This window comes from Tursiops truncatus, chromosome 9 (assembly GCF_011762595.2).
Source record: "Tursiops truncatus isolate mTurTru1 chromosome 9, mTurTru1.mat.Y, whole genome shotgun sequence".
NCBI lineage: Eukaryota > Metazoa > Chordata > Mammalia > Artiodactyla > Delphinidae > Tursiops > Tursiops truncatus.
This window is the reverse complement of record NC_047042.1, coordinates 36,879,139-36,901,531: the sequence shown is the minus strand read 5'-3', so window position 1 is coordinate 36,901,531 and position 22,393 is coordinate 36,879,139. Positions and strand designations below refer to the sequence as shown.

At 37.6% G+C, this 22,393-nt stretch overlaps 1 protein-coding gene across 6 annotated transcripts in view; it reads right to left on the bottom strand.

Moving 5' to 3' along the window:
- Nucleotides 1–22,393, bottom strand: part of CRPPA (CDP-L-ribitol pyrophosphorylase A) — a 383,981-nt gene that overhangs the window by 276,049 nt on the left and 85,539 nt on the right. For 5 of the 6 annotated variants that reach the window (XM_073809655.1, XM_073809654.1, XM_073809652.1 and 2 more), the window contains exons 4-5: nucleotides 13,750–13,854; nucleotides 6,203–6,248 (exon numbers count right to left, since the gene is read on the bottom strand). In XM_073809655.1, coding sequence (XP_073665756.1) covers nucleotides 6,203–6,248; nucleotides 13,750–13,854 — 151 coding nt within the window. The remainder of the gene's footprint in view (nucleotides 1–6,202; nucleotides 6,249–13,749; nucleotides 13,855–22,393) is intronic. The other variant, XM_073809656.1, reaches the window with a different exon arrangement.

Here is a 22,393-nt window from a genome sequence, read left to right as displayed (position 1 = left end):
CTTTCTAATTTACATTTTTTTTCCAGTAAGAGTCCAAGGAAAACAAATTGCTATTAAATCATATTGCAGCCTTCCTGTTCTCACTAATTGAAGCTTGATGCAAATGTCGATACAAAGTCACATAAGATACAATGGCAGGACTATTCAAGAGAGTGAAGAACAAAAAGTGTAGTATTTACAAACAAGTTATGGTATTAACGTGAAAATTTGGAAAATGAAGTATCATCGTCAATACCCAGACACATCAAAAAATTACAGTTTCCATGTAAATCTTAGCTTTGCATTGTCCAAAAAGCATGGTTGAAAATAAAATGGCATCATCACTGGCTATTTAGCAAGAAAAACCTGATGAGTTTTTCTCATCAGAAAAGAAAAACCTAGAGTTCTACAGATGTAGAAAACTGATTTAAAGTTTCTCACCTTTTCAATTTGAGAAGATTTGAAAAGGCTATGCACTTAAAATGCCATGATTTTATGTGAAGATATTAAAGGATCACTAAAAAACAAAGGCATTAGTTTCTCCATATGCATAAAATACACACTATAACACCACGAATCTTCCTAAATCTCAGAAACACTGAATCAGTTTTATCCACATGTGATCTGATTTTATTCCTTTCAGTCAGAGACAACTGAAAAGCATATTCAGCTACTTTCAATGTATAAGCAGAAAAGAATTCAATTGCTTGCTTACTGATTTAATTCCTTTAAAAAATTGTATGAAACATAAAAAAGCAGGCATATGGGGATTTATAGCTTGACTGTGCATAAATACTTGACACTGAAAGAAATCACCTGTATCAATGATGTTGAAAATAAAAATCTATTTTCAGAATAAAGTCTAAAGTTCTGAACCAATAGGCAATACGGTATTTCCAAGAAATCAATTTCCTTTAAAATAAAGTTCTTAGCAAATGGAAAACGTTACATAATGACTGGGGAAAGACATGAATTTCTATATGAACATTAATATTAACTATTTTAAGTAATATTAATTAAAGCCAGTTAAAAATGAAATGATTATCAATGTTACCTGTTTTTTCCATTTTTATATAACTATGATGAGGCTTTTTTACAGTACTAGCCTACTTGGGTTTGTACAATCATAACCAGGAGAGAACAAAATACAATTATTTTTAAAACACTCCAGCCAGAAAATTAAAAATATTAAAATATGTGATCAAGGATGATGGTAGAAAATAAATGCAATGTTTTATTTAGAAATCCCTTAGGGGATTTCCATCTTAGAAAATTTTAGCATACAGTATTGATCCTTTTGCCATGATATGGTCAACATAGTAAATCAAGTGTTTGGGACTGTTTGCATGGTACATGTAAATCTAGATAAAGTATGTTACTGCTGTAACCATTTTAATAGTTTGCGTAGGTCTGAGCCCACAGAGCAGGCTTGGGTGGGCTCAACCAGCTTATGTGACAAAAGTACAGTATCTCTTTGTTAAGTGGCTCTTCACAAACCTGTCAGTCAACCCAGAGTCTTGCTGCACCAATTAACCACACTACTCCCTAGAAAAGTTTATGTTTTAAATTTCACACACCGAAGCCTGAAAGAGTTAAACATTAAAGAACAATGACCGAATCCAATTCTCTACCTCAGAAAAAGAAGTATTAAAAATGCTTTGTTTTACATAAGAGTAAATTTGTGATTCACTGTACATTTTTCAAAGTTGTGTGTGTGAAAGACTGTAAAAGAAATCTGAGAGTACTACTTATATACATGTTTCCTCTTACTGAACAGTTCACTATAAATGGAAATCCACGTAAATATACTGACAGTAAAATAAATTAAGCTTAAAAATAAAACTTACCTAACAACATAAAATAAAAGTCAGATTTTGAGACTTGCTATAAACCATAATTTGAGGATTTTAGCATCAAAAGCTTGCCTGAAGTTAGTTACATCAAAATTCCCCTACTGAAGAGACGGACTTGAACATAAATTAAGAAGGACCAAAATATACATGCTGTTCCAGTGACAAGTCAATCTGGGAATACGAAAAGCTCTTACAAGTTTTGACATTTATCCTAGAAATATTTTATAGTTTGAAAAACACTTAGTAAACAAGAAAATAGTTACATCAGAATATAATACGTTGGCCAGCAATAATTGGTATGGAAGTAAATAAAGCAGCACAGGAAAGACAACTTACAGAATACTAAGCACTCATACCACAGAGAAAACAAGTTCCATTCTAGAAGAGGAAAAACTGTTACGGCTCAGTGATGAATGTTAAACTACCAGAATTTAAAAATGAAAGAAACAGTACCCAAACCATCATTTTGAAACTATTACTCTGATTTTGAATTTTAATTTTTATTCTTTCTCTAGTCTTGTCTAGAAATCTGCAGTTTCAATATTATCTGCTTTTCCCACACTCCCAGACTCTCTAGAATACTACTGTGTGCTTATTAGCACAGCACTAGGAGATAACATCTTCAGCATCAATTGTGTGATCATTCTTCCCAGCTGAAGACACGGTTTTAACCCAACAGAACCTGAACTGGGCAGGCTGGATTTTATAAGCCATTTGCTGTACCCACCAAAGAGAGAGATTGAATCCAGTATCCACTTCAGTGGTCAATGTGAGCAGGGACATGACTCAGAAGTGCAAAGTGGCCACATCTCAGAATAGAGTCAGGCTTAAGGTGAAGGGAGAAGGGGATTAAATTGTGGATCCTGTTCTTACTATGTGACCTAGAGGAAAGTACCTAATCTCACTAAGTTTCAGTTTTCCCACTTGCAAAATTCAGAGCAGTAATATCTATGTTAACAGCATTATACAGAACAAATGAAATAACATGTAAAGTACCTGGCATGAGTGCCACGTGCTCCAAGGCCTGGTTTTAAACCTTGACGAAAGTGCATACATTGAAATATTATATCATCTCTATTTTAAGAAAGAAAAAAGATAGATATATACACTGGAGCTCAATATGCATGTGCTGGAAGCAGGTAGAGAGGTAAGGTGGGAGGGAAAGACCATCTATTCCCATAATTTATGTTCCTTAGATTCTAAAGAAAAAATATCAATAAATTTGGTTCAACTCAATGTCAGAGGATAGAAAAAAAGAATAGACATTCTTTCCACCTTCACTGAATCAAATCTAAAAGAGGGTCACACCAAGTTACAGTCAATGCTGAAATCCAAAAAGTTCTTAAATGTTTTTAAAATTGTTTTCATATATAAATTTGATGGCAAACACATAGCACAGGGAGATCAGCTCGGTGCTTTGTGACCACCTAGAGGAGTGGGACAGGGAAGGTGGGAGGCAGGCAGACGCAAGAGGGAAGAGATATGGGGATATATGTATATGTATAGCTGATTCACTTTGTTATAAAGCAGAAACTAACACACCACTGTAAAGCAATTATACTCCAATAAAGATGTTAAAAAAAAATTTGATGGCAAAATGAGTCCTAAGCTTGAACTGGCTAGGGGCTTTATAGTCATTCTAAATATTGAGCATAAATATTCATATACTGTAAGTTTCATTATGTGGTAAGGTCCCAAATCCCACTGGTAATGTGATATAATGTATGACAAACAGCAGTAGCTTCTGAAAATACATAGTAATCAAAATGCTTAAACACATGTAGCCCAAGAATTTCAGAGAAGGGAATCTGAATAATCTCTGCTTAAGGAAAAAAGGGAGAACAGCTATATAAAGAGGTAAACTGACTAAGGTAGAAAAATTTATAATTAAGAATTAATTTTCTATCCTTCTTAGATTAGTATTTGCTTAGGACCCTTGAATATCCTATAATACAGAAACAACCACACTACTTACATCACTGAGTTCTTGGAGAAGCAAGAGATCTATATAAAATGCTTTAAACAATGCCTGGCACAAAGTAAGTACCCAGTGAATGCTGTGTCATACAAGTGCCTAGAAAAATACTTTGAACATTTACATGGAAAACGCAAACAGGTGAGTAGATAGCTCAGATAGGTAGCCTGCTATATACCATACTCTATTTTAGAATTTTATTTTTAAAAATCTAAGAGTTTCCCTTTTCCTATGCCCGGAATTGTTTCTACTATGAGGCCTCAGAGACAGTATTAGTTCAAGTCATGGAGGCAGGTAGCAATCCCAGTTGAGCCAACAAACATTTGAAACTGACAGCGTGGAAAGACTTGAAACTCTAAATACAATAAAAGCTATTATTTAGGAAAAAACATCAACTATTAAAGACTGGAGAGTAGCCTAGAAGAATGCTTCTGGAAATTAATGTACAAACTAATGAGCCAGAGTTTTTGTTAAAACGCAGATTCTGACTTAACGTGTCAGGGCCAGACATTCTGTGTTCAAGTTCTCTGGTAATCACCACACTACTGGTCTAGAAACCCAAACAGAGTAGGAAGGCACCACAGCAGTGGTCCTCAAAGGGTATGAGCAACATCAGAATCTCTTGGGAAGTTAATAGAAATGCAAATCTGAAAGAACATAAGGAGACTCTTCTCTAAATCAGCTGTTTACATCCAGACCAATTACTTTCCCTAAGAATCAAAGTAGAATACTTTTTAAATACTTGACAAGTAGCATACTAGAACGTTACCTAAACAAAACAATTTCTCTCTGCAAACAATTTCCAAAACTAAAGCCCCCTGCAATTATACTTAAAATGTAGGCTTTTACATGATAAGAAGCCTGTTCTTGATAATACATAGGCGAAGTACTGAGATACGTAGCATCCTCACTTGAACTACCTGCCAACTTTTCACAAAATGGCTCACTTCCATTTTACCTAGGTCATGGAGATATGCGTTTATAAAGAAACCAGACTGAGTTTTAAATTTCCTTGTGCTGAGAATATAGCCAACTACAACATGGTTTAGGCAACTTCTCCAGAGTAATGTTTATACATAGCCTGGCTCATATGTAAATATATGTCAACATTTTGATTTATAGCTATAGATGATCTGTTTACATACACAGATACACATATTAAAGTACGTTAATGGTTTGAAACACAATATTCTTGAAGGACAAAAAACATGAGGATAAACTACAAATACAGAATGTTATAAACAGAAAAGATTTCAGTTTTCTGAACGTGAAGCCAATTGATTGTTAAATAGGCTTTCCATAAAATAAAATAAAATGAAATAAGATATAAAATAAAATAAAAACTGTTGCCCTCACAATTCCCATTCAGTATTTCTTTCAACTTCAATCAACATCTGAATTTACAAGGTCACTTCTCAGTCACTATCTGAGTACATCGTTCTGTCCGTAACATATTTTTGAAGGAGTAAATTACAAATAGATTGTAAAGCACCACACTTGCTTAGGCATTGGGGGTGGACCCCTCTGATTTTGGCTAGGACCATGTATACATACAACAGTGGTGATGTCAGGAGACATTTGATGGTCAGAGCAGGGGAGGGGAGGGAGGGAAGAGTGCTTCTGGTATCTAGTGAGTAGGCAACTTTTAGGATGCACAAAACAGTCCCCAGAGCAAAGAATTACCTGGCCTAAGATGCCAATAGTACCAAGGTTAAGAAACTGTGATTTGAACTGTGGAGGTTGCAAAAGTACAGAATGAATGTCCCTTGTGCATCATCATTACATTTCTAGCACGGTGTCAAGCACAGTAATACATATTTGTTGATTATGAAATAAAGTACTTCTGTGTAGCTGAGATCTTAGAGTCAGAGATGAAAAGAATGAGAAAGGGGTTATTACATATATAATATCTAAAATTACAAAACAAAACTGCAGTCATTGTCAGAACTAAAAGGAATTAAAAATCATTCAGCCCAATTTCTCTATTTCAGAAAATTTTTTTTCTCATGCAAAAGATGCTGTCTAATGTACTGATATGGCAGTGTTGGGAGGGGGTAGACAGTCCTCTGAATAAATAAAAACAAAATATAATATATTTATAAATTAAAATATCAGTTTTCACTTCTAATAGTGTCAATGTCACCTACGTTTCTCAAATTAATAAAGTATTTCCTTTATAAAAGCTAAAACCAATGTTACATAAATCATAATAAGTGATACTTCAAAGCAGGAAACAAAATATATGTAATTATTTCTCAAACGAACAACTCACAGACCTCCGTGGCCTACAGCATTTATACTTCTGAGAATTCTGGGCTTTAAAATGTCATGAGAAATTCTCAACTGGCTTACATTTTTGAAACATAGGAACTGACAGTCATAAGGCCAAACATACCCTTAATAATCGATTCAGCTGCATACAGATCTCGTTTGTAGGTCACCTAGAGGACAGATAAACTTCATTAGACTTAACAGAGTAGGAAGGAATGTGAAAGCAATAAAATTATGCCCCCAAGGAAATTCTTGATTTTGGAGAAACTATAAACACATAATACTGACAATTTTTAAATTACAACACATCAGTTTATTCAGAAAAAATATATATTGTTTCTACAAATGGTTGAAGATTTGTTTTTAAATCTTTAAGTAAATTGAGACGTTATGTGGCAGTGGTTACCAAAGTCTTATTAATATAAGTATTATATCAAAGAAAATGTGGTAGCATTTAAATAAAAGTATTAGAATTACTGTTTAATAGTAGGTTTTATGTTGGAAGGAAAGAAGGAAAAGTATATATTAAAAAAATTACCAAATTGCATTTTCAGTTGAAATGAGATACTTCTGAAAGACCAATTCACATTGAGGGTCTTCATTCTGAATTGAGTTTATCTGTATACTTCCAGATAAGGTTCACCTTTTTAAGATTTTTATTAATACATAACTGATTGAAAGAGCCTGGAGGGTACCACCATGTATATAAGAACAATCATGATCTTTGCTTAAGAACATACAGCCTCCTTGCAATAACCTATTCCTTGTAATATACCCTGCATGGTCCTATAGCAGATAGTTCCCAGAGTACATCCAGTGAGCTCAGGTACAGAACATGTCAAGTGCATGGCACTGCAGAATCACTTTTCCTACATCACAGAACTGAAGAACATAGTAAATAATCAAATATGTTAATAAGTACTATAAGGTCTTAGGAGCTTATCGTTCAGATGATTATGATGCAAATGGTCTAAAAACCCACTTTGAGAAATACTCACTAATTAATACCCTTCCATGTCTATAATTTGGACTATTTTCCTCCAGATTATATCCTAACTAAACTTGTACAGAAACTTTGTTCAGCTAAGTGGCTCAGGGCACTTCTACCCAAAATAGGTTTCCCTGCTATGCCTGTATCCTGGCAGGTAACCCTGGTCCAAAACTATACCTTACAATCCAGAACTAACGTAGCAGCTAACCTGTAAGACAGATGGAAATTTCCTCAAGCACTCAACCAATCTATTAAAATCAAATATGACATTGTTAAATTATGTCTAAAACAAGCACATGTGAACCAAAACTAGTACTATAGTTACTGACCCAAAATGCAGTTCTCTTATCTGGGGAAATAAATAGAAAACAGACACTTAAAGCTTCAGACTATGCATTTTACCAAATTAAAGAATGTATTGATCTCATTCACTCATTCAATAAATATTTATCAAATAACTACCATGTTGTACATCCTGTTCTAAGGACTGGAATAGAGCAATGAAAACAGTGAGCAAAACTCAACCTGCAGAAACAACATTTTAGAGGATAAATTTCTTTTATAAGAATTGAATAAAACACATTTGTTTCGGGCTTCCCTGGTAGCACAGTGGTTGGGAATCTGCCTGCCAATGGGAATCCACCTGCCAATGCAGGGGACACGGTTTTGAGCCCTGGTCCGGGAAGTTCCCACATGCCACGGGGCAACTAAGTCCGCAAGCCACAAGTACTGAAGCCCGTGCTCCGCAAAAAAAGAAGCCACTGCAATGAGAAGCCCAAGCACCGCAAGGAAGAGTAGCCCCCGCTCTCGGCAACTGGAGAAAGCCCACGCACAGCAACGAAGACCCAACGCAGCCATAAATAAATAAATATATATTTATTTTACCAAATAAAGACAAGACAAGGCTGCGGAGCTCAAGACAGACAGGAAGCAGAGACCCTCAAGGCCTAGAGCAGAGCCACATGGGGGCTTCGGGGCAATAGAAAAGGCTGGAAAATCAGGGCTCCCACAACACAAACCCACACACGCACCTGTGGTAGAGGCCTCCAGTCATGTCAGTTACATCCACTCTTTCTTTTAAATGCCTCTGAACACCTTCTAACCCCCGGCGTTCGGACAGGCAATGGGGACACAGCTACCTCTCGTGGTATTAAATATTAATATTAAATATTAAAAAAACACATTTGTTTCCATGAAAACCCAAAGTTAACTAGATATCTGAAATCATCACTCAATATTTGCAATTTAAGTGAGAAAAGCCTTTTTTTCCTATAACTGTCTGCTATGTAAGGTAAACTCAAATCAGAAATTAACAGGAAGATGCCTAATTACCATACCTGATTTTTTATTCCTTCCTGCTTTCTTTGAGAGATAAAACCGCATTCCAAATTTAAATAGAATAATTGTGAAAGTACCTTATTCTTTTTTCCAAATAAATCTATCTTAACAATGGGTTTTTTTTAATGAAAAAAACTTGGTCTCAAATACTAAAATGATTTTTCTAGCATATTTGCAAGACAACATTTTTGCATTGGAATCAGTCTTATGAATAAAATACATGAATTATTACCTAAAGGTCCTTTCTACACTAATATTAAATAAGTAATTGTATAAGCAAGAAAGACATCAAAATTTGAATTGTGCCCTCTGCAGTGAAAGCGCAGAGTCCCAACCGCTGGACCGCCAGGGAATTCCCCTAAAATTCATCGTTTTGCCTACATTCTCTTGTTGGCTGTGGATACATACTATACACAGATTAAAGTTTTTGATGTTTATTTAATATTTTCTTCATAAAGCCTTATCGAAAACCTCAACTATTCTTCTCAACAAACACTGATTTAAGGAAAATAAACTACAAACTATTTCTGACAAACTTATAAAGCACTGTGTTGAAAAACAGCCTTCTGTTTTTCTAAATAAAACAGCTGCCATATTTCAAAGGGAAGAGGACTGAAAATGCTTTAATTCTGAATTGATGACTCTTTCTATCAAGCTTTTACAGTAATATGGAGTGTCCTTTCCTTATTTTTAATTTTATGAAAAGTTTAATAATCAGTTTTGAGATTGATTTTCTTCTGTAAGCATGATCTGCAGGTTTTCTTTGACCTTGCATAATACCTCAGTACGGAAAACAGTTACTTAAAAAAAGAAAAAACATCAGCCCTAGTGATAGAAGAGCCTCAATCCTCTGATTCACTGGTTTTCACACTGTGCTCCTCAGAGCTCAGGGGCCACCGGAAGACCAGTGTGGAAGCTCTGCACAGCTGACGCTCAGAGCCCCACATCTGCTACTCACCTAGTTTAGCTCAGTTTTTGCCTGTTTTGTTTCACTGTGCTTCTGTGCAATATTTCATCTAAGTATTTAGCTTTAAAAATATTTATGTTCAGTGGAAGACAAACCTGAAACTGAGAGCCACAGAGATAGTTGCCTTTAACTCCTAGGCCAGAGCACTCTCAGCTACCTCAAGGTGAGCTCCACAGGACACTATGGTACCTGCTCTGTCTTGCTCCGTGTTGACAATACGGTATATTAAAGAGACTTCTCAGAGCCAAGTCCACTTGGCCACCATCTTACATAAATGTTCTTCCATCTTTCACCTCATAAGAAAATGAGTATGTACTCCAATAATTAGAATAAAGCCAGAAAATCTTACATTTCGAAGACAGATACAAATTTAGATTTGGATGGGGATATTATATTGATTTCCAGTTCATCAATTATGTCTATCTAGAAAATGTTCTTTCCTCTAGACTGGATTATTAGATGAAAACCTCTGAAAAGACACAATTTCACCACATTGTATTTTTGAGGTTAAAAAGAAAAAAGTGAGACTATTTTCTTTTGTTTTTAACAAAGATGCTAGAACACTTGAATCTAAAACAAGTAATTCCCATCAAAAGAAATCCTCAAAAGTCAGTCATTCCAATAATGTTGTGATGACACATCAACGTCTTCTAAAGAAGCATTTTCAGACAATGGAATAGTTAAATTTCTTCAATAAATTATTAATCTTTTATGCCTTGAAGACTGTTTTAACACTTAGAAACAAGAAGTTTGTTCAATTAGGTCTGTGTAGTATAGTAAGTGACCAACTCTTTATATTGGGACAAAAATATGGTACAACTATAAATTAAAGGAATGGAGACTAAATGTAGTCTCCTCTTATATAGACTAGATGAAATTTCACTAAAATAAGAGTATGTTCAGTAAGGGCTGGCTAGGCACAACCACTCAGGCAGAGCTTCAGAGCCAACCCCTATTCTCAGGAGTCGGTCCTGTATTCTTCTGTGGTTGGTCGCTCTTAGGGAGGGGAAAGGAGGGAGAAGAAGGGGGTTTTGCTCATTCTCAAGGATGTCCTCTACCCTGCATGGTGATCTGAAAAAACTGATGTTTCCTCTAAACCCAGAGGAGCTACTGCAGGAAGGCTGGCCTCAACCGTAAATGCTGACTTTTTGCACTTACTTCTATTTTTTTCAAAAAGTATGGTGCTTCCCTGGTGGCGCAGTGGTTGAGAATCAGTCTGCCGATGCAGGGGACACGGGTTCATGCCCCGGTCCGGGAGGATCCCACATGCCACGGAACGGCTGAGCCCGTGAGCCATGGCCGCTGAGCCTGCGCGTCCGGAGCCTGTGCTCCACAACGGGAGAGGCCACACGGGTGACAGGCCAGCGTACCGCAAAAAATAATAATAATAATAATAAAATAAATAAATAAATAAAAATTTTAAAGTATGTAAAATATAAAATAGTCCTCCTGGGATTTCTGGCAGCAGATGAAATAACAGTCCTACATGTGGTCATGAGAAATTTCTAGTCATTCTTCCCAGCACCAGGGGTGAACTCCCTCACTTTCTGAGGGGTAGGGGAAGGTGTCCTGGCTCTGTATTTCAGAATCCTCCTTTGCCTTATTGTTTTTGTGGTAGTGAAAATTCTCTTGAAATGTGCACTCTCTTCACTGTGCACTCTTCACTGTGTCAGATTTCTGAATCATGTTCCAGGTATTTGGCCTGCCACCCAAGTTCAATGCCAGTTTTAGCATAATTGTACTAAATCTTCTTTCAACTCTGAGTTGTAAAAAGTTGTAGCATTGTTGGAATTAGTATTGAATTAGAACACTTATTTCAATACGCAGATTCCATTGCTTTGGTTTAAACAGCAATGGTAATACTCTTTATCCATGCAAAATAAAACCGTAAAATTAAGTTAAAAGCTTATGCTAAAGACAACTCATACAGTATCATCAAAAAGCTAAATAGGGCTAAACGAACAGCCAGTAAGTATCAAAAATATTTTTTAAAGGTAGAGGATGATGAGACAGGAGGCAGAAGAGGGAAATAGGGAACCTGAAACAACTACATCATTTGCACTCAAGATAACTTCCCCTCAATCACAGAAGAAATTTGACACCTTAAAAAGACCTCAAAACTGCAATTTGAAAGACTTTTTGCCCAATTCACTGCATTACATGCCCTTTTAGAATCCAAGACCCTGGTAAGGCACATCATTATTCAAACATTCTAAGAGCAGGGCTTCCCCACTCCGGCCCAGTTCGGAAAGTGATACTATGAAAATGATCCCTCTGGGCCTAACAGGATATCACCCTTTGGCATGTGTATTAGTTTCCTAGGGCTGACATAACAATGTACCACAAACTGGACATCTTCAAAAAGGAACATATCCTCTCACAGTACTGGAGGCTAGAAGTGTGAAATCCAGGCATCAGCAGGGCCACTGCCCACTCCGAAGGCTTTAGAGAAGAATCCTTCCCCACCTCTTCTTTCCTGGGGTTGCCAGCGATCCCTCACTTTCCTTTACTTGTCGATGCATCACTCCAATTTCTATCTCTATTGTCATTGGCATTCTCCACCTATCTGTATGTGAATCTTTTCTCCTATTCTTACAGATCCGATTTAGGGACTCTTCTTTACCAATCTGACCTCATCTTAACTTGATTATATCTGCAAACCCTCTTTTCAAACAAGAGTGTTTATTCACAAGTGCCAGGGGCTAGGACTTGAACATATCTTCTGTGGCGGGATGCAATTCAACCCGCAACAGCATTATGAAATGACTCAGGAGGAGAATGAATAGAAGCACTTGGAAAGGCCAACCACAGTTCAGTGCCCTGACATTTGTCGCACATAAAAGGGAAGCAGAGCGCCAAGATGTAAGGACTAAAACCGTGATACTGTATTGCTGGTGGAAGCACTGCAATGTGAGATTTCACTCAAAAATACTGGAATACATTTGTGTAAATACAGAGTGTAAAATTCAAAGAAGAGCAGTGTGCTGCGTTCCTTTCACCTGCAGACCTGAGGGTACTTTACAAGTTTAAAGAAGGCTCAGAATACCCACAAGAAGTAGATACTCACACAGCCTAAAATATCAGCAATGAGGCCAGAGAGTGCTGACATGTTAGTAGCAATAAAATGTCTTGAATTTTTACTTTTTTTTTTTTTCAACATAGTCTGCAAATTAAGTCTAGGAGGTCTATGGTGACATGGGTCAGGATCTTTAACAAAATACCTAATTGGTTACTATCAAAATCCTCCCAATTGATATGTATATCACCATCTGAGCCATATATAGAAAAGGAGAAACACAATGAATAAAAGGTTTGCCTTCTGGGTTGATGATATTCGGATACTCTTAAAAGAGCAATAAGACTGCATTCATTTACTCCATCAGGCAATAATTCAGGCATGTCAATATTTTGTAATCTTAGAACAATTTAAGTATGTAAGATAAAATCTTAGCATGCAGCAAGGCCCACCACGTGACTTACAAAATACCTAATCAACACATAGGGCTTTTTGTTTTCTTTTTATGTCAATGAGGAAGTATGCTTTTAGATTCATATAATCTCAGAATTAGGATGAATGTTTTCTAACCAGATTTAGAGGGATGCTTTATAAAGATTTCATCCAACATTTCAAAAGCAGCAATACTTATTCAAAACTATGATATGACCCTACAATTCTATTTCAGAATACACTGCTCAATTCAACCTATTTCTACCCAATCAAACACAGGAGAGTCACGCTGTAAAGCACTCCTGCTGCAACAGGAAGCTGAACTATGATCGTGCAACAACCACTTCATTCCTCCTAAAGAAAGAAGTTTGCCATAAAGGCAGTCAAACCTTACCACAGGAAGGAGCACAGTTCCTCTTAGGAGGAGGTGAGTGGTTCTAGCCACCAACCCCACTGGGTCAAAACTGGCAGATATGTGTTTCAACCCAGTTAAGTTGGAGCTACCACCCCAAGGCCTGTGAGGAAACGTTGTTATTTTGGAAAGCAGAGTTGCACTCTCAATCCAGCTGAAGGTAAGGCTACAGAGTAAAAGATTATATGTAAAGAACACACACAAAAATTGTGAATAAAAGAATCTTATTGGCTAAAATGGAATTTGTTTGAATAAATTATCCCAGCGTGAGTTTTCTTGCAACCGAGCAATAGAAATGATACCATATTTGATGGTTCAGAAAACCTAGTGAGACTCAACACCTTTTATGTATGCGTATACACCCACACCTTTATTCCTGGAAATACTGTTTCATTGTGAAACCAAATATTTTATACTTCTCTATCTTCTAAAGCACCTGGAAATTGTCTGTACTTGTAGACAATACGTCTTCAGGAATGACACACCAAAACAGAGCTAAGTACCAACTCCCTTACCTTCCAGAGGTCAGGAGATCCTTCTATAAGTTTGGCTTTGATGTGACAGTATTTTAGAGCCAAATGCAAACACTCAGTTCCAAATTCCAAGTCATAGTCACTACACTGTGTAGGAAGAAAAAAGAATTAACAAGTTGAAATATAATTTTAAATAAACTAATCTTTTAATTTCATAATCAACTGTACATGGAAAAGAGCCCAGAAAACTCGCAAACTCTTTAATTAGCTACTGATTAATCAGGTACATTAATCTTCCCCATGCCCTAAAAGCCAAATGAAACAAAGAGAAAACAGGAATGTTGCAATCAGAAGTTTTTAACTTCCTGAATAGTCTCAGGTGTCAAATAAATATAATACTTCATTTCCTTTGCTCAAAAACTACATTTCCAAACACATTTGTGAAATGCCTCAAGGTATGACCGAGGATTACCGTATCAGACTTGATTTAACAAATATAGGTATCCATAAAACTCCAAACCCCTTATCTCATATTTATACCGCTTTCTTATTAATTGGTATTTTAAATATCAATATATCCTTTTTAGAGGATATATTTTGATTCTGAACATGGCAATATTTCAGTCTTTCATTATGAGAAAAAATTTAAACGCCCATTAGATTTTAGCAAAATATAAGTAACATTTTTTAGCATTTTAAGCAGAACCATCAAAAATGACCAACACAATATAATTCAGCTGAGTAACAGTCACTAAGTACCTATCAAGTCCAAGGTTTGTATTAAGGACCAGAATAAAAAGACAAATGAAACATGTTTTGTGGCCTCAAGGAACTCAAGTCTAGAAGGGGAGGTTGATCTACACCAAATATTTTATAACAGAATGTGATATGGAACAATAGAGGAATATTTATAAGTAGACCAGGAGATAAAATACTTAATTCTACATGAGGGTATCAGGGAAGGCCCATCAGAGGAAACGGTCTCTGATCTCATTCCAAAGACTGAATAAAACTCAAGCATAGGGATACCCTTCAGGCAAAAAGTGCCAAACAAAGATATAGACGTTGCAGACATCTGCTGGATTTGCATTTTACAAAGAGCATATCCGTATAAGACAGACTGCAGGAAGACAACAAATACGAATATGACATTTAGCACCCTTTGCCAATCTTTACTGTACTTGAGCTTACGAAATGCCAAATTTTAATGATTTATGAAGTTAATGTGCAAGAAAATATAACCATCAAGTATACCCAGAGTCCCAAATTAATCAGAACAGTCTCAGCTTAAACTTTCTATACTGATATACTACCTAACATGACATTTATTAAACATTTTCATCTCTAATATAGTATTATCAGCAGTTGTTACATTCAAATACATTAAGTTTTGGTAAACCTCTACATTCTTCTTTCAACGTCTGCACAGGCTCATCTAGTAGTATGCAATGAGACCAACCTACAGTAAAAAAAGAGTTCTCTCCTAACACACAGTTAAATCCCAGAGATGACTGGCAATAACCCTTTTCCTGCCTCTTTCCAGATGCAAGATATTGAACACATGCATGGACAGCCTTAAAAGCGCTCACAAAGTGCATACTAAGAGGAACCCACAGGAACAGCTACTTCCTTTGTATCTCAGGGATGAGAATTACTTGATGCTGTGCTCCTGCCACTCACGTGATGTACCAGCCAACATGGCAACAGCTTACAAACTGCATGAAGTCTTCAGGATTCCAATCAACAGAGCCAACAGGAAATAAGGAAAATGATGGATCAGGTACTTATGAAATATATACTAGAAAAAGATACTCAGCCATCCTGGCAGAAATAGTCTGAAGCTGTTATTCACTGTATAGATTAATATTACAACTATTTACAGGGTTTTTGGTAATTTTTTTGCATTAAACCTTGCTTCTACAGTTACCTCAAAAAAAAAAAGCATGCTTAACGACAAATTAAATTCTGAATGTGTTTCTTAAGAACATGGATGACGACTTCCACTTCTGCCTAGGATATAGAAAGCTGACAATGATGCTCATTTCAGAACAAAAGAAAAAAGCAGACAAACTCCAAAAGCAGAACTTTTCCTCAAAACATCAGAGCTGAGGTCACAGGAGGACCAAGTACCCCTAAATCTAAGAAAAGGCATGCCTCCCCCCAAAAGGGAGCGAGTGCCACACAGGCAGGTAAGAAGCAATCACCTAAAAATTCCAACAAACTGTCAAACACTGAGTGGAGGAAACTAGGAGAATGTAGAGCCTCTGGGAATCACAGCCGCAACAGGAGTGTATACCCACCCGCAGGGTCTTCTTCAGCAACCTGTTACTGGGTGCTCATGAGGAGGTGTAATAGTATTTCAAAGTTACTGTGAGTTTAAACTCAAGGTAATCACTAAACAAATGTTTTAGAGTAAGAAGTCAATAGTGATAAGAGGGAATCATAAAATGAGAAATTCATACAAAGGCAGGCAGGCAGAAAGAAAGAAAAGGAACAAAAATAAATCACCCAGCAAGATGGTAGGTTTTAATCAAGTAAGTTAATTAATGTGTAACTACATAAAGTATCGACATTATCCAGCATGGGGGCCATAGTGCTATCACTGATCACATGAAAAACACACAAATACATAGGTGTGGAGAACCCTCTGCCTCCCTAAATTTGGAGCCCAAAATAGTGTTAACAATGTTCTCCTCAGGCAGAAGCCCTCAGCACACTATTGTCAGAGGTCCCCACAGACACTGCCAACCCCAGTCACCTTACAGTGAACCTCACAATCAACAGGCCCACTTATAAAATCCACAAATCCAACCAGTCTCCAACATACACACAGGAGCAAAAAACCCAGATTTAACTGAAACCCAAGGTAAAACTAAAATGAAAGATAAGGTGAAAAAGGCAAAAAATAAAGTATTTCGTAGGAGCTAGAAACTATACAGTTAATAAAGACTTAATAACCCCAGAATAACAGTGTCTATACTCATAAAATAAGGATAATATTTAAGAGGATAATATTTAGAAGGGTGGAAAACAGAAAAAGATAATAGATGGCTCAACCACAAAGTCCAATATGTTAAAAAAAAAAAAAAAAAAAAGCAGGGACTTCCCTGCTGGTACATTGGTTAAGAAACCGCCTGCCAAGGAAACTTACACAAGCCTCTTAGATAGCCTCATCCACCAGAGGGCAGACAGCAGAAGCAAGAAGAACTACAATCCTGCAGCCTGTGGAACAAAAACCACATTCACAGGAAGACAGACAAGATGAAAAGGCAGATGGCTATGTACCAGATGAAGGAACAAAATAAAACCCCCAAAAAAACAACTAAATAAAGTGGAGATAGGCAACCTTCCAGAAAAAAAATTCAGAATGATAGTGAAGATGATCCAGGACCTCGGAAAAATAATGGAGTCAAAGATCAAGAAGATGCAAGAAATGTTTAACAAAGACCTAGAATTAAAGAACAGACAAACAGGGCTTCCCTGGTGGCACAGTGGTTGAGAGTCCGCCTGCCGATGCAGACGACACGGGTTCGTGCCCTGGTCCGGGAAGATCCCACATGCCGCGGAGCGGCTGGGCCCGTGAGCCATGGCCGCTGAGCCTGCGCGTCCGGAGCCTGTGCTCTGCAACGGGAGAGGCCACAACAGTGAGAGGCCCGCGTACCACAAAAAAAAAAAAAGCTGCCAGAAGCTATTCAGTAATATCTCATGGTTGTGTAGAGTTCTATTTTCTCTGTAGTGTGGGTAGCTCTGAAAATGTGTACAACCTTCTCCTTCTACTTTCCCTTACACCTAGTTTGCATTAAGAAAAATGGAAGAAAAATTAGCAGTGAAATTGGAAGAATAAAGGTAGAATATGAACAAAGTTTTAAAGTATATTATTCTCAATCTTGACAATTACAAACATAGATATTCTCTTCCCGTTTGATTTGTTCTGTAAATCACACATAGTTGAAGTTATTTTTTTTTTAATTAATTTTTTTCTTTTTTTTTTTTTTTTTGGTACGCGGGCCTCTCACTGTTGTGGCCTCTCCCATTGTGGAGCACAGGCTCCGAACGCGCAGGCTCAGCGGCCATGGCTCATGGGCCCAGCCGCTCCACGACATGTGGGACCTTCCCAGACCGGGGCACGAACCTGTGTCCCCTGCATCGGCAGGCGGACTCTCAACCACTGCGCCACCAGGGAAGCCCAGTTGAAGCTTTTTTGTTATGTGTATATTGTTTTCCTGTCTTCTCTACATAGCGGTTAAGTGACTAACATCAAATAAATAGTTTATAATACACCTCTCACACTGTTCGGTCAGTCTCCGTGGACCATCACCCTATAGTTAACCTCCTTCCCAGCCCTTTCTCCTGTACCATCCTCTGTTATGCTTCAGTTCACTCAAACTCATTACCTAATAGGCTCTTTACCTCCTAGATTGGAAGGAATACCTATTGCTCACCAGCATCCTCAACTGGTTTCTACTGCTTTTCCCAACCATCACTAGTAAGTGGTTCAAAGGCAGGGTACGAAGGCAGGATTAACATTCCAGATCCCTACTGCTCTTCTTCCATGCAAAACACTCCTTCCTTCCAAAATGCGGGCCATCTGGACAATGTTCCAACCTTCATAACACTATCATCTCTCACTACTTCATAGGCTCTGCAGTTTCAGGCACATGGGATCAGTCTTCCTTTTTACTCCAATTACTGACATTATACTAGCTGAATTCAAGGTCCATGTGCACAAACTTTAAATACTCTAGCCATTTCCTTGACATTTATCTTCACTTGAACAACTAATTTCTGTTTTGGGGAACTTGATGTTTACCTTTATCTGTGACTCCTCTGAAACTTTTCATTCCATAATCCAGTCTGACTTGAAGATCTAACCATCATTTCTCTTACTCTCCTCTCACAATGAAGTTGCCCTTTTCCCTGAAAGAGGCATCCAATCCTATAAAACCTCTATTTGCTCTTGATTAGGAAATGTTCGCTTTCTTAGACTGCCCTTCATCAACCAAGAGACTATGGCGGAAGGCATGAAAAATGTCATTACTGGCACCCCAACTGCTTTGATCTCTTGTCCATCCGCTAGATTTCCTTTATAAACTCCAACTACAAAATCATGGCATCTATTCTATTTTCTAAATTTTTAGTTCATACATTTCAGTTATCAAGCTACATAGTTCAAAGAACCAAATATCTCTATAAGATTTGTTATGAAAAAGTCAACCTCACCCCCTTCACCCTACTTTGTCTTCTCCAGAGGCGATCATTTTTCCTTCTTTCAATTGACTCTTCTAACATTCATTTCCATGTGTAGCAGTCAACTGTCAGTGAGTAACAAATGTACATATGATCTCAGTGGCACATAGCAATACACTTCTTTCTCATGAACAGCTGTGGGACAGCCGAGATGACTGTGCTCTAAAGCTGCAGGACTGTAGGTTGGCTGTGGCAGTTCTGATCTGTGGGTCTCACACTGCAGGCCACAATGGAGGGGCAGCCACGAGAGTATGCCTTCCTTAAGGCAACAGATGCACCAAAGGGCAAGCCCAACAGCACAAGCACATTTACGCCTCTGCCTATATCACATCTGCTAAAATCCCAAAGCAAGTTAAGAGACCAAATCCAGAATCAAGGAGCAGAGAAATATACTTCACTTACCAGGAGGCCATAGTAAGGGTACAAAAGCAGAACACTGTCAGGCCTGAGCAATTGCAATTAAATAGTTTACCGTCACACCATCTCTCTAAATAACATACTTGTAATGCTGCCTCTTTATTTTCTGAGTTGGCCATCATAATATGGAAGAACTTTGTCTTCTCTCCTCCCAACATCACCACAATACACACCAACAATTCCCATTCCCCATGCCTTCAATATCCTAATTTTGGTTAAATCAATGTGTGTCTACATTACTGACTATGTAAACATTACTCATAGCTAGGTTATATATTATAATTCCTTTCCTGCACAAGTCTTTGTTTTTCCTGGAATTAGAACTTCTCTTTTGTTTCAAGTGTTTGGTTTTCTACATGCCTATGACTCATTCAACAGCAAACAGCTATTTGTCTAGATCTACTCTCAAGATATTCACACACATAAGGCATTTCACCAACTTTATATCCCTGAAGAAGTCACTTTTGAAGTCTTCTGACCTTTTTCAACATGGACTGGTTGTTGTCCTCTGACAGTGACACACAGCTATCATCCTGAGAATGCCCTATACCATGATCCTGGGGATACTCTTCATCTTTCTCCTATCATGAATCTCCAATATCCCATGTAATCTTTTTGAATGACACTCTCCTTTCTGTGGAACACATCCTCTAATAGCTTTCTGAGAAAGGGAATATAAGAGGTAAGCTTTAAAAACACTTTTTGCTGCATTATTTCTTTGATATTTCCTTCTCTCAATTTTCTCTTTCAGAAAGTTTTGTTATTGAATATTGATTTTATTTGATTGGACTTCTAATTTTCTTTTCTTTCCTATATGCCATCTTTTTATCCTTTATGGGGAAGTTCCTCAGATTTATTTTTTAACCCCAGATCTTTTTTATCCTCTGAATTTTTTTTTTTTTTTTTGAGCATTCTGATCTTAATTCATGTTGGCAATGAACTTTTATCTCTGTAATGATATTTTTAAAAGTTTTCCTTTCTCGGGCTTCCCTGGTGGCGCAGTGGTTGAGAGTCCACCTGCCGATGCAGGGGACACGGCTTCGTGCCCCGGTCCAGGAGGATCCCACATGCCGCGGAGCGGCTGGACCCGTGAGCCGTGGCCGCTGAGCCTGCGCGTCCGGAGCCTGTGCTCCGCAACGGGAGAGGCCACAACAGTGAGAGGCCTGCGTATGGCAAAAAAAAAAAAAAAAAAAAAGTTTTCCTTTCTCTACATATTCACTGCTTCCTCATATTAGGCTTTTCTGTTTGTTTTGGTCTCTATCTTCCACAGTAAAGTGCATTCTTCACGTGGGATGGTAAACTTGTCAGCTTATATTTAAGAGTGGAAGATTAAAAAGCTATTAAGCAATGAGTGCAGGGGTGGGGTTTGTGAACGGTGAGCTTCACTATACGGAGATGGGGAACCTCTGAGGTTAGTACTCTTAGGTCTGTCTTCTTCGACTAGACATATTACTCAAAACACTTCCAATCTCCACCCAAGACAGGAAGCCAAGCCGCCAGGATGTTGGCTGCTGAGTGGGAGAAGAGACCATGGGCTTCTCACATTGGGCAGGCAATGTGCACATGGTCTGTTAGTCACCGTTTGGGGCAAGGCACTCCTTCCCTCAACTGCACCCAGTGTTCTCCCCAGATGGAGGAAGCATTTCACCCCCACCTGTCTCTGTGGTGGTGGTGGGGGTGGGAAATCATAGAGTAGAGAAGGTGATTTAGAGATCAGACTATTTTTAAAATATGTTCCGGCAAAGCCTCCTTATTTTGTCCCCCTTCACTCAGTTCTAGGAGTATCCGGTGCTACCTGAACTTTTGGGGAATTCTATTGTAGTCAATTTTACTTCTTAGCTTTCCCTACAACTCTCTTATAATTCAGCCTTCTCAGATCGACTGCATCAGTTACTACTTATTCACCTGTTTTCTGGTTATTTATTTGTTTGCCATCACCACCTCTCATTCTCCTTATTTCCGTGGGTTCATGTTGGTTTTAATCCCTTGCTAAGTGGATTTAGTGAGGTTTGAGTAGTGAACAAAACTAGATACATGTTCAGTTGGTTATCTTTACCCAGAAACAGGTAAGTAATTCCAAATTGTCATCCACAGAGGTGGCTTCAGTTTATATTCCCATAAACAACACATTAAAATGTAGCAGAGTTCTTAACATGAGGTGAGTGAATAGGACTCAGAGGGACTGGAAAAACCTCTGAAAATAGTATTGTGTGTATAATGCAGTTATTTTTCTGGGAAGGGATTCTACAAGTGTCAGAGCTTTTATAACACAAAAAAAGTGAGGAACTATTGTTTTATGGTAATCATATAATGGTCCATGGTTACAAATAATCCGATTACATATCTATTTTTCCAGCTTTAACATCACTCACAGTATTAGTTCTGCAAAGCAGCCTGGGAAGTTTGCCCAACAAAGAATATACACATTAGAGAAAAACTAAATCAAAGGCATGCATGCACAGGTTTCTCACTCTGCAGTTACAGAACCATACTCAGAACGTTTCAAGTAGAAACAAAATAGGCTATCTTACAATGAGGTAAACAATGAACACCTGCATTCAATTTATCATCTGAAAATCAAACTTGAAGCATTTTGCATACATTTACATGGTTTGAATTATGCAATGTATTTGAGAATTGCAGGAGAGACAGTTGTCCAAGAAGCTTTGTTCTTACAATATATCCAATCATTTTATGAGTAAATAAACAACCTCAGACTAAGTCCATATGAGGCTGATAACATAAATGCAATCATCACTCTTCAGGAAACAAATTACAAATGACCTGGCTAAGGACAAGATTTCTACGAGTACCAATTTTTAGAAGAGTTTATACAGAATTACATTGACAAATGGCTTTCAAACACTTATCAGTTAAAACAAAAAACTGTCAGTTTATTCACATTTTTATCAGCTCTACCCAACCAAAAGCCACTATGAACTTATAGGCAAACACCACCCACATGCATCAGTTAAACATTACCTAGAAGATGATACTTCTTTTCTGCATCCAGATAATTAGA